This window comes from Geotrypetes seraphini, chromosome 9, assembly GCF_902459505.1.
Source record: "Geotrypetes seraphini chromosome 9, aGeoSer1.1, whole genome shotgun sequence".
Classification (NCBI taxonomy): Eukaryota; Metazoa; Chordata; class Amphibia; order Gymnophiona; family Dermophiidae; genus Geotrypetes; species Geotrypetes seraphini.
This window is the reverse complement of record NC_047092.1, coordinates 182,850,912-182,863,263: the sequence shown is the minus strand read 5'-3', so window position 1 is coordinate 182,863,263 and position 12,352 is coordinate 182,850,912. Positions and strand designations below refer to the sequence as shown.

At 43.1% G+C, this 12,352-nt stretch overlaps 1 protein-coding gene across 7 annotated transcripts in view; it reads left to right on the top strand.

Moving 5' to 3' along the window:
• The window catches only part of IL1RAP (interleukin 1 receptor accessory protein), a 236,369-nt gene extending 228,442 nt beyond the window's left edge, over positions 1-7,927 (top strand). For 4 of the 7 annotated variants that reach the window (XM_033959016.1, XM_033959012.1, XM_033959011.1 and 1 more), the window contains exon 11: positions 6,889-7,926. In XM_033959016.1, coding sequence (XP_033814907.1) covers positions 6,889-7,616 — 728 coding nt within the window. In that variant the 3' untranslated portion in view covers positions 7,617-7,926. Of the gene's footprint in view, positions 1-6,888 lie in introns of all 7 variants that reach the window. The other 3 variants (XM_033959009.1, XM_033959010.1, XM_033959015.1) reach the window with 1 other exon arrangement.
• The last annotated feature ends 4,425 nt before the right edge of the window (positions 7,928-12,352 follow it).

Below are 12,352 nucleotides of genomic sequence, written 5' to 3'. Positions count from 1 at the left end.
ATAATTTTAGTTTTACATTGTTTTTTTGAGTTTTGTCATCCATTCTTTTCTTTTCTTTTAATAAAAATGTATGTATAAATGAGGAATGTGACTATCAGAAATCAGCAGATTGTGATGATAAGATCAGAGAAGGGTTAACCTTGGCTCAGTGTATGCCAACAATCTGAAAAAAAAAAACCCTCCAGAATTTGAGGTATTATTTGCTAACAAATGAAGAATGGAACCCAAAATATATCAAGCTCTTTATTTCTCTCTACTGTGGCTATACTGTGTGCTGGTCTGGTTGTCCTGCCTCAAAGAGGATATAGCAGACAGGGAAGGACAATATAAGTGATTTAAAAAAAACAGAGGGATCAGCTCCTCCTATGAGGAAAAACTAAATGGTTAAGGCTCTTAAGCTGAGAGGGGATATGATACAGGTTTGATAAATCACAAGTATAGCGTAACTGGTAATAAGGGCATGGCTATTTTCTCCTTCCAAAAGTACTGGGACTAGGGGATACTCCATGAAACCTGCAGGTTGCAATTAAAATTTAAGAGGAATTTTTCATCCAAGATTACTTATTTTTAAAGTGCTACTCCAGTGTACACAGCAGTGTACAAGGACGCATGTTCCACGGAGCCTACGATCTAGTCAAGACAGACATGACAAGATTCTGTGGCAGTGTCTCTCAAACTGGGTGCCACGGCACAGTGGTGTGCCCCAAAGAGATTCTGGGTGTGCCACGAGAGATTCCAGAGTTTTACTTTATTTTAAAAAATTCCCTTCTTAAGTATACACTAGAATAGATGACGTGAACGCCACGAACGGAAGAGTCTGTCAATGTTATGAACGTCTGCGTGCGTATGGATACAACCGTCATCGTTCTTTGACGTGATTGGTCCTTGAAAACTAACTGCAAGTAATTTTATTTTTTATGCACTAGTTATCCTAACTTGAGCAACAAAGCAATCAAGGCTTTGCTACCGTTTGGATCTTCTTATCTTTACGAACTTTGATTTTCAGCTCTGACAGAAATTACATTTTTTTTAAAAAATGAACAACTGCAGATGGTGGATGATGAAATGTGTGTTTGCTTGTCGACTATCAAGCTGTGTTTTGAGTTCATTTGCACTCAAAAACAAGCACATCCATCATATTGATTAGCAATTCTATCTACGTTTGTTTCACCGTTGTTACAATTACCCATACATAGCTTGAAGAACTTAATAAATAACTCTCAATTTTAATTTTTTGTTGGTTTTGCAATTTTATCATTTCAATTATAAAATCCCGCGAAAAACGTTTGCTCAGTTTAGTGCGCCGGAACTAAAAAGGTATGAGAGACACTGGTCTATGGCAGGGGTAGGTAATTCTGGTCCTCGAGAGCCGGAGCCAGGTCATGTTTTCAGGATATCCACAATGAATATGTATGAGATGGATTTGCATGCACTGCCTCCTTGAGATGCAAATCTATCTCATGCATATTTATTGTGGATATCCTGAAAACCTGACCTAGCTCTGGCTCTTGAGAACTGGAATTGCCTACCACTGGTCTATGGGAAATGCCAGCCACTTCTCTATCATAAACACATTTAAAAGCAACTGTGGAATTTGTTCCTTGGTGATGTAGCTAAATGGAGGAGAAGAAGGGATAAAAAACAAAAGGAATTGACCCCGAAATATCCACAAAGAAGAAAATCCAGAGAAAACCAAAAAAACTCTGTGGAGTGACGATGTTCCTAAATGGACTTCATTTGAAAGTGTCAAAGTTCCAAAGGTACACTGAAATCATCCACATATAATAATTCCATCCACATAAAAATAAATCATCCACATAAGAGCCTTAAAGGACCTAGTCCGCTAGGGATACAAGACCCAACATGGTCCGCGTTTCGACAAAAAGTCTTCTTCAGGGGTCCAATTGTGTGGTGAGCCAGAAGTGAGACACTGCTTGCAAATAAAGTCCATTTAGGAACATCGTCACTCCACAAAGTTTTTTTGGTTTTCTTTCGGAGGAGAAGGGATCCCAGTAATCCTCAGTCAGGTTCCCAACAGAAGCATCTCACAATATATAAATTGCATGCATAATTATCATTTTGCAGGTATACAGTAAGTAAGCCCCATTGGTTGAACAGTTCCAGGGAAACTTTATGAAGTGTAAGTACTCGAACTGTGAATCCTGCCTGGGTCACTGGTGGTTGACTATACCCAGACCAAATTGGTCATAAAGCCGTAGGGACAGGTGATTTCCCAGAAAAGTACGGGATGCATTGCAAAACACAGATGATGGTTAAATTAGCAAAGATTTGCATTGGGAGAGCTGAAATTCAGGCAGTTGTACTGAGCCAGCAGACAGAATTACCCAAAGGTGGTATTTCAGACTTCTAAATTTGTCATCTGCCCATTTCAGTCGATTGTGATAAAGGAAATAATGATCTAAAACACATGATCATCTCTCGGAACAGGAATGGGCCTGACTTCAGAAGCCCCCAGTCTTTGCAGTGGGTCTCCTGGAATTAGGCCGCATGTGAAAATAGCCACATTAGTAGGGAAATGATTTGGCCTTGGGTCATGCCATTTTCTGTTGTAGCTGAAGGTGCGTTGCTTTCAGATACAGGACGTAACTGTGTGGAAGCATTCTGGGACAACCCCAACAGCATAAAAATCTTGCTCTTACCACTCATGGAATGGCCTCCCAGTGGAGGTGGTGGAGGCGAGAAGCATATTTGAATTCAAGAAATCATGGGTCAGGGGGATCCCTAAGGAAGAGGATGGAATAGTGGGTGACCCGTCAAAAGCGCACAGGACATTGGCGTGGGGACAATCCCGCCCCAACAGTTGCGTGCAGGAAAAATGTTTGCCGCCCTATTTCTTTCCCCTATTGCATGTCCGTTTGTGCTCTGGGGGGGGGGAGGGTTGGAGGGAACCCCCTAATACACTCCCACTCTCGTTGAGGTGGGAGGGTAATTCCCCCCCCCCCCACTACACTTAAAACTTGCGCAAACTCTAAACTTGGTTTTCCACTCTGAGGGGGAGGGGGGACTTCCCCACTACATTAAGGGGGATGCCCATGCGCACAATTGCTGCAAACCCCCCCCCCCCCATCTACTTACTATTTCACCCAAACAGAAGGCATTTGGGTGGCGTGCATTTGTCCTGCACGCAACTGTTGGGGCGGGATTGTCGGCACGCCAATGTCCTGCACGCTATTGACAGCGTACCAGATCATTTTGCAGGTATACAGTAAGTAAGCCCCATTGGTTGAACAGTTCCAGGGAAACTTTATGAAGTGTAAGTACTCGAACTGTGAATCCTGCCTGGGTCACTGGTGGTTGACTATACCCAGACCAAATTGGTCATAAAGCCGTAGGGACAGGTGATTTCCCAGAAAAGTACGGGATGCATTGCAAAACACAGATGATGGTTAAATTAGCAAAGATTTGCATTGGGAGAGCTGAAATTCAGGCAGTTGTACTGAGCCAGCAGACAGAATTACCCAAAGGTGGTATTTCAGACTTCTAAATTTGTCATCTGCCCATTTCAGTCGATTGTGATAAAGGAAATAATGATCTAAAACACATGATCATCTCTCGGAACAGGAATGGGCCTGACTTCAGAAGCCCCCAGTCTTTGCAGTGGGTCTCCTGGAATTAGGCCGCATGTGAAAATAGCCACATTAGTAGGGAAATGATTTGGCCTTGGGTCATGCCATTTTCTGTTGTAGCTGAAGGTGCGTTGCTTTCAGATACAGGACGTAACTGTGTGGAAGCATTCTGGGACAACCCCAACAGCATAAAAATCTTGCTCTTACCACTCATGGAATGGCCTCCCAGTGGAGGTGGTGGAGGCGAGAAGCATATTTGAATTCAAGAAATCATGGGTCACTGTATGGGTCACTGTATGGATGGGGAGACTAGGCCATACGGCAGTGGTTACCAAACCTGATCCTGGAGGCACCCCAGCCAGTCTGGTTTTCAGGATATCCACAATGAATATTCATGAAAGAGATTTGCATATAGTGGAGGCAGGGCACGCAAATCTCCATAGCTTCCTGGTTGTCTTAGGGCAGGCTTTTTCTATCCTGAGCTTACTTGGTAGCTTTCTGGCAATCACTGTTGAATATTGCCATTGTCCAAGTAACTCTAGTATGCTCAGACTTCACCTTCACTATGACCTGTCTCTGTCCAGATTTTCAGCAGCACTTTCCAGGCAAGTGCCACTAAAAATCTGGGTTGGACATGGCCTGCCTTCCCAGTTAAATCACACTGAAAATTGACCAGTGTTTTTTTGGGTGTGGAGGGAGCAGAACCCAAAACAGAATTAAAATGTAACTGTGAATGCCAAGGGTTTGCTATTAGGAGGCCCCGAGCCCTTGTGCTGGTCCTTTGCTTTTGAGCATGATGATGTCATCAAAATGCACATCTTAAAGGAAATTCTATAAATTGGTGCCTAGCAATAGGTATAAATTCTGTATGTAAATTACACATTAATTGCTATAACATAAAGTGTGTTCCCATTATTCACAGCAGTATAGTTCCCAGATATATTTGTGAAGCATGAATTTGCGAATAACAAAACAATGTGTCTATTGGAAGGTTCCAGTCAATAAATGTGGTTCCTCAAAAGCGCAGAAAGCAAACAATGGATTCTATAAGAAAAACAGGGTTAGATGTCTGATGTGTTGTTGCAACTCCCTGGAAGCTTGGTGGCCATTTTCAGAAGTGAAAGTGAAAGCAAAGAAGGCTGATGTGCAGACAGGCCAAAACCGTGGTGCAAATGCAAAATCACGAACACTGGACTCCTAAATAGCGAGAACGCACTGTACGCACCAAAACTGCATAATGCAGAAATACAAGGGGGTGCGCATATGGGTGGGTTATGGGTGTGCTTCTGGAATGTGTGCTATAACTAGAACACTCCAACTTTTGCACATTTCAGCGAAGAGTTAAGCACCAATATACAATGGCCACTGACCTGGAGTAATTGTTGGCATCTAATTTTAGGGGCATCAAGGCTAGTATTCATGCTGGTATTCTATAATTGGATTTTGGTACCAAGAACCGTGGTAAGCTATTTGCATTGGCATCCTAATGTTTATGGTTAGGGTAAGAAAGAGGACTACCAAAAGTACTATACGAAGCTTTACTTCAGGATGCAAAGATCTCATATGGTAATAAACAAGGAGAGGGATTACAAGACCCTGAGTCATAGCTAATCAATCCTCGCTCCCTCCCCCCGCCCCCCAATGGTCATGGGGATAGAGCCATCTTCAAGAGCAGTGTCACTGCTTGCTGGCCAATTTGTGGCTTTATGTACATGGAAGGCAGTTTTTGAATAAAGTCAATACTCTGATACATCGGCAGTGGGATATTCAACCATAGGTCTATTCTTAGAAGTGGATAATTCTGAAACTAGGCCGTTTCAACCTTGGCAGTGGGATATTCAACCATAGGTCTATTCTTAGAAGTGGATAATTCTGAAACTAGGCCGTTCCAACCTTGGCAGTGGGATATTCAACCATAGGTCTATTCTTAGAAGTGGATAGTTCTGAAACTAGGCCGTTTCAACCTTGGCAGTGGGATATTCAACCATAGGTCTATTCTTAGAAGTGGATAGTTCTGAAACTAGGCCGTTTCAACCTTGGCAGTGGGATATTCAACCATAGGTCTATTCTTAGAAGTGGATAGTTCTGAAACTAGGCCGTTTCAACCTTGGCAGTGGGATATTCAACCATAGGTCTATTCTTAGAAGTGGATAGTTCTGAAACTAGGCCGTTTCAACCTTGGCAGTGGGATATTCAACCATAGGTCTATTCTTAGAAGTGGATAGTTCTGAAACTAGGCCGTTTCAACCTTGGCAGTGGGATATTCAACCATAGGTCTATTCTTAGAAGTGGATAGTTCTGAAACTAGGCCGTTTCAACCTTGGCAGTGGGATATTCAACCATAGGTCTATTCTTAGAAGTGGATAGTTCTGAAACTAGGCCATTTCAACCTTTGGCTATTCAGTCAATAGAATGATATTTATCATTATAGATTCCCCTAGAATGCTCTTGTAATATCACCAATCTTGGTGGATAGCTTATAACCTTGAACCCTTGAAACTCGGAATCACCCAATTCTTTGATATTTCAGTCCTCAAAATTTCCTCAGCTAAGTAGTTGTAGCTGTTTCTTGCTGTAAGACACGTCAGCTGGTTTTGAGTATTTTTTACGCAGCCTGAGAAAAAACAGACCAGGCAACAAACTCCAGCCATCTTGATTTTCACACTTTTGAGTTTTGCAGATTTGAGGACCACGTAAACAATTCCCTCGCGCTCTTTCTGTCTGAACTTTCTCTGTTTCATTTCATCTCTGTTCCACTAGGTCATCATTGAATGTGCTCTCGGTGGTACCAAGTTTTCTGAGCTGTGAAATTGACAGAAGCCCAGGGCTGTGTTTTGCGTTGCATGCACCAATGCTGTGGATCGCATTCTTTGCAATGTGTTCTGAAGCATGTCTTTTTGGTATGCCGCAAGTTGATGAAGGCATGCTTCTTTTGAAAATAATTTTACTAATGTATTGGATGGTCCCTGATTTAAGCTGTATCATTCCAGTATGATTTTTATGGGGATGATTGACTCTGATCTACATTAATGGCATTTTAGCCAGAAGCAAGATACTAAATTCAATAAATAAACAGAATGTGAACAAATGATTAATTTGAAGAACTAACTTGGTGAATTTCTTCCATGTTTGCAGGAGTAGCCATGTGCTTTGTGATAGTTAAGAGTGGAGTACAAACTATCTGTCAGATCACTACTAAAACTGCTGATGCTTTGGGTAGGACATTTATAGATGTCTTAACTTGCATTATTTTTCTCCTCTTTTCCTCCTCTTTCCTCCCTCCCTTCCTCTCCTTCTCTAGACACAATTGAAGCTGTCTTTGAATTCATTCAAAGAAGTCGTAGAATGATTGTCATCCTGAGTCCTGATTACTTGACCGAGAAAAGCATCAGCATGTTGGAGTTTAAGTTGGGCATCGTTTGCCAAAATGCCATCTGTACAAAACTGGTCATTGTGGAGTACAAACCAGTCCAGTGTACCCATGCTGGCATCACCCAGCTGAGGGACTCTGTCTCCTTTGTGAGGTGGGATGGAGACAGGTCCAAAAACTCCAGCTCTAAATTTTGGAAAGCCTTGCGTTTGGCACTTCCCTTGAGGAGCCTGACAGCTGGCTCCAGCTGGAACGAGAGCTACTCTTCCCAGTCGGATATCAGCCTAGACCGCATCCATAAGAGGAAAAAACAGATCAGAAGGACATCAAATCCATGTCCTTCTAAAGCCAGCACTGCAGCCAACAGTGGCCTAGCTCCTGCCTCCGTGTCGAAATTGAAAAACGGTCCTAAGGGTCCCAGAGCTTGTCAGTGCTGTGTGACTTACTGTGACGAGGGAAACAAACACAGGAGTAAAACTCAAACGTTGACAAGGACCAAATGGGAGACTCATCTGTGCAGGCCAGTCACCTATGGCAAGAAAAAGCACTGGATTCCCAATGGTAACAGCCAAGGGCCCCCAGCTTCCCAAATCTCGGCCTTGACTCTTCGACACTACTCTGATTTATCAAACAATAATAATGACCTCTACGTACTTTAGTCAGGCCCGAGAACACGTGTGGGACACAGCGATGTGCGCTTTGTGTTGAGATACAGACCACAGCGTGAACTGATACGATAAAACGATATCAAGACTCTGGTTCTCCTGTCGAGCAAAAAAATATTTGATGCTAGGGACTGAGTTTGTGTTTCCTGATTAGCAAGGGACTCAAGAGACAGGACTCCTACGTGCTCATCACTGTGACAAACACTTAAATGCTGGTGACCATTTTCTATTTTAGAAAAATGAATTTGGTAGCCATTTTGGTTTGGTTCTAGCAACCTTTGCAACATTATGATTAGAATACCACTGTATGGCTTATGTTGATTAAATATATTGTTTACTATGGGTTGGGTTTTTTTTGTTGGGTTTTTTGGGGTTTTTTTTTACAAATGCAGTTATTTCTCTTCGTGTTCAAATGTTTCCATGTTTTAAGATTAAAATTCAGGATCAGTTCTAGTCAGCAGAAAGAGTTGACTCTGAAGTTTGAAGCCTACTGATCACATCAGCTGTGTCCACCAAAACACTAAGCAAGTGTTTCTCTTCCTTCTCTGGTTTGGCTAGCATGGAGGAACAGTATTACTAATTGTGGGAGAAGGCCATTGAATTTCTCTAATACGCCAGTGAAAACACTCAAATGTGTGATGCTCATAGACCAGGGGTAGGCAATTCCGGTCCTTGAGAGCCTGAGCCAGGTCACGTTTCAGGATATCCACAATGACTATTTATGAGATAGATTTGCATGCACTGCCTCCTTGAGATGCAAATCTATCTCATGCATATTTATTGTGGATATCTTGAAAACCTGACCTGCCTGTGGCTCTCGAGGACCGGAATTGCCTACCCCTGTCATAGACTATGCAATAATAGACTTGCATAGTTACTAAATTGTTTAAGGGAGCAAAAAATCTGAGGCCAGAGTTCACTTAATACTCTTTGCCTAATCCTAGGCCTAATCCAGGCACCATCGCTGAGCATCTGAGTCTTGTTTGACCCCTGGAAGTTTCTGAGTACCTGGGTAAATATGCACAAGTTAGGGGAGCTAGTACTTAGGCAACTAACCTCATCCCACAATAACTGATCCCTAGAGTTGTTAATCACTAGTTTCTAACTTTGCTAATTCCACTCAACTGATAGCATCTTTCTATCAATGTTAACCGGCAGAACATTGCTAAATCCATTCAAACGGTAACATCTTCTAATTATTGTAAACTGCATAGAACTTCACGGTCCTGCGGTATATAAACTGTTATATTATTATTATTATTAATTCTGCAATCAAATTTGTCTGGATAGATATCCTGGTACCAGCCCTGAATATTGACGGTGCCAAGACAATGTCTTGGTCTACCCTTTGACTGCCCTGGCACTAACTAGCTAGTGTGGCAGTGTTCTTCCCAGATTTTCAGTGGCATTGTCAGGTTATACAGCGTGCCAATAAAAAGTTGGGGCTCTCCCAATCAGCGGGAGATAACTGGGTAGGGGCATCCGATATCTGATGGGGAAGGGAGAACATGAGTGTGGCGTGGGGGTCAGGGAGGAGCATGGGGGTGGGGGGCGCCTCCTCCCCTTGCTACGCCATTGAGCATAAGTAGTAGCACTAGGAGCTTTAGCTACTCCCAATTTCTGCATCTTCCCTGAGGATTGCAAAGCTTTACTCCCACCCTCCTTGATTCCCCCTCCAGGTATTCTCTTTCTTTGTAAACCTCCTCTGAATCATAATTAAGTTTCCTAACATGTAATTTATAAGAGTCTTCCTGACCAGATTTTGAAATCAATCCAAGCATGAAAGGTTTCCTTTGGCTTGAGTATATTTATTTGTTATTTTAAAAGGTAATTGGATTTTGAAGGGCTGTGAAAGATTGATGAAGAGTTGATAGCTAGGGATGGAGTCCTGAAGAATGGCACTCTTGTTCACAAGTTTCAGGCCTTTGCTAAATTCAGCTTCGCCAATTTTGCAAATAACTATCTGATTCGCTAAACCAGCAGAGAAGGTTGCCAGAGAATGCGGTGAAATCAGTTAGCTTAGCAGAGTTTAAAAAAGGTTTGGATAATTTCCTAAAAGAGATGTCCATAGGCCATTATTGAGATGGCTTTAGAAAATCCACTGCTTATTCCTAGGATTAGCAGCATAGAATCTTTTTTACTACTTGGGATCTAGCTAGGTACTTGGGACCTGGGTTGGCCACTGTTGGAAACAGGATCCTGGGCTTGATGGACCTTCAGATTGTCCCAGTATAGCAACTCTTATGTTTTTATGTGAGCCGAGTATAGGACAATCAAGCCATTGTGACATAAACCTGTAAACCGTGTCGAGCTCTATCTTTATGGAGATGATGCGGTATACAAACTTAAGGTTTAATTTAGTTTAGTGACATCACTGCTGAGGTTGGCTCTTAGGCATTGGTGGAATGAGGCATTATGACATCACAACCTCAGCTCTGGAATGTTGCTACTCTTTGGGTTTCTGCCATTGTGACATCACTGCTGAGGTTGGCTCTTGGGCATTGGTGGAATGAGGCATTATGACATCACAACCTCAGCTCTGGAATGTTGCTACTCTTTGGGTTTCTGCCAGATACTTGGGACCTGGGTTGGCCACTGTCGGAAACAGGATACAGGATTTGATGGACCTTCGGTTTGTTCCAGTAGGGCAACTCTTATGCCCTACAAGTCTGGTTATATTTTTCAGTCTTAGTTTGTGTTCTCTTTGCTCAATTCAGTTGAGGGGAAGCAAGAGTCGTGTCATGCTCTCCTGTTGGTGCCTTAGAGATATTTGCATTGCACACACACGGCCCAAAAATCAGCGGTAAGCACTATTTTATAAAAGGTGCCCCAAGTCGGACACCAATTCCAGAACAGCACTGGGATCTGAGCCTAATTTTAAGGTGCAAGGATTTCCCCCAACCAAAACCTGGTGTAAATCCCTGGGCCTAAGTTAAGCATGGATCTGGAGTATTTAACGCTGGGGGCAAATCCCCTCCCACCACTTTCCACCCCTTTATTTTCAATCTCGATGTATTTATTAACTGACCAAGCCCCTCCTCCCCTCTTGTTTCCAGTATGTCAGTCTGTTATGCTCCCTTTGTTGTTATTATTTTCTTACCTTTATTTTAATTTTTTTTTTTACTCATTCCATTGTAAACCACGTACGGTAGGTACCTATTTGATAAATGGCCCCTCCTTGAATCCGTACACAAGAAGTTATGTGTGCACCACCAAAAATTGATTATCAGCACTATCTGGTTTGTTACTCAGATCTGCTTGCAAACTGGGCAAGTGCCTAGATTTCACCATACATTGAATCTAGGGGACGCTGTATGAGAAATCTTCAATATTATTTTCACTTTCTTTCAGAGCTCAGGAGACGTAATAGAACACTAAACTCCTACACACATATAACTTCCTTTTTCCAAAGACCAGCTTGGTTAGGGTTGCCAGATTTTTACTATAGTAGAATCTGGACCTCCTAGACACGCCTAGTTCCACCCATCCCTGCCCTGTTACGCACCCCCCCCCCTGGGGGGTGCTGTAATCACTATCACTTTTTTTAATAGTGAGGGATAGGCAAGCTCTGCAGGACTCCAGGGAACCTGCCTGTCCCTAATAATTGAAAACACAATATTGTAGCACTGCCCCCTACTGGCGGCAATGCAGCTGGAGGACTCTTGTTCAGCCTAGTGGGAGCAGTGCCTACGAATATATGCGCATTTGAGAATAAGACCAGCACTTAATTTCACCTAAATTGTGATTTGTAAATCCCTACCCATCTCTTCTGGATTTCAGTATGCGACAGGTTCTCTAACGCCATAGAAATTCTCCTGAGTTAGCTGAAACTTTGTGCAGCTTCTAATTCTTTATTGAACTTAGCTATCTTCTGTTGATTTTAGGTGTTGTTCACATCAGGCTATACCAAGAGGACCAACCCACTCAGGGAGAAATTTACGATCTGCCCCAGCCTGCCTCATGCAACCCATTGCTCCAGCTGGCCCCACCATTTGGAGGCAGGTAAAAAAAACATGGCCTCCGCGCCTGGTGGTCACAGGAAACACTTCATAAAATGTCATCTCCTGGCGCCGTGGGATTGGCATCTTCTGCTACTGCCACTGGACAGGGAGACCACTCAGTGAGAGATTGCAACTGACGTGCAGGAGATGGCCCTCAGATGCGGGAGTTTCCCATTGAAGGCGGGAGACTTGGTAAGTCTGCTAGACTGTTTATTGTTCAGGATCCATCTGTATAAATAATTTTATTTGTCTATGTTCAAAGAAGCTACATGTATCTAGATCGAATGCAGACTGCTGATTGAAGAGAAGGCCAAACGCAGCAGGACCTTTGATCGCATGATTTGAAGAGCCGGTTGAGGTTTCCATGAGCCAGTGTGAAAAGAGGAACAGGACTCCCTAGCGGCAGCCACAGAAATGTTGGCGGAGGTGTCGTTCCACTCCTCTGCAGAGCTATCAGAGGTACATGAAGACCCGCATTGGCAACATAAAAGGGGAAGAGAGCTTGAACAAGGGGAGAGCGGATTCCAAACATGCTGCTAATATGAAATGACCCCCAGCCTGCATTTGCTCCTCCTTTCCCGGATTGGTCATTCAGCTTCCCCTGCACACTGCCTTTGACCCCTGCCCCCCCTCCCCCACCCACACACATTCATCAGCTCCTATCAGATCACCAGTCATTTGTGTATTTATTAGTAATTAACCATCAAGGCCGTTTACAGACCTAACAAA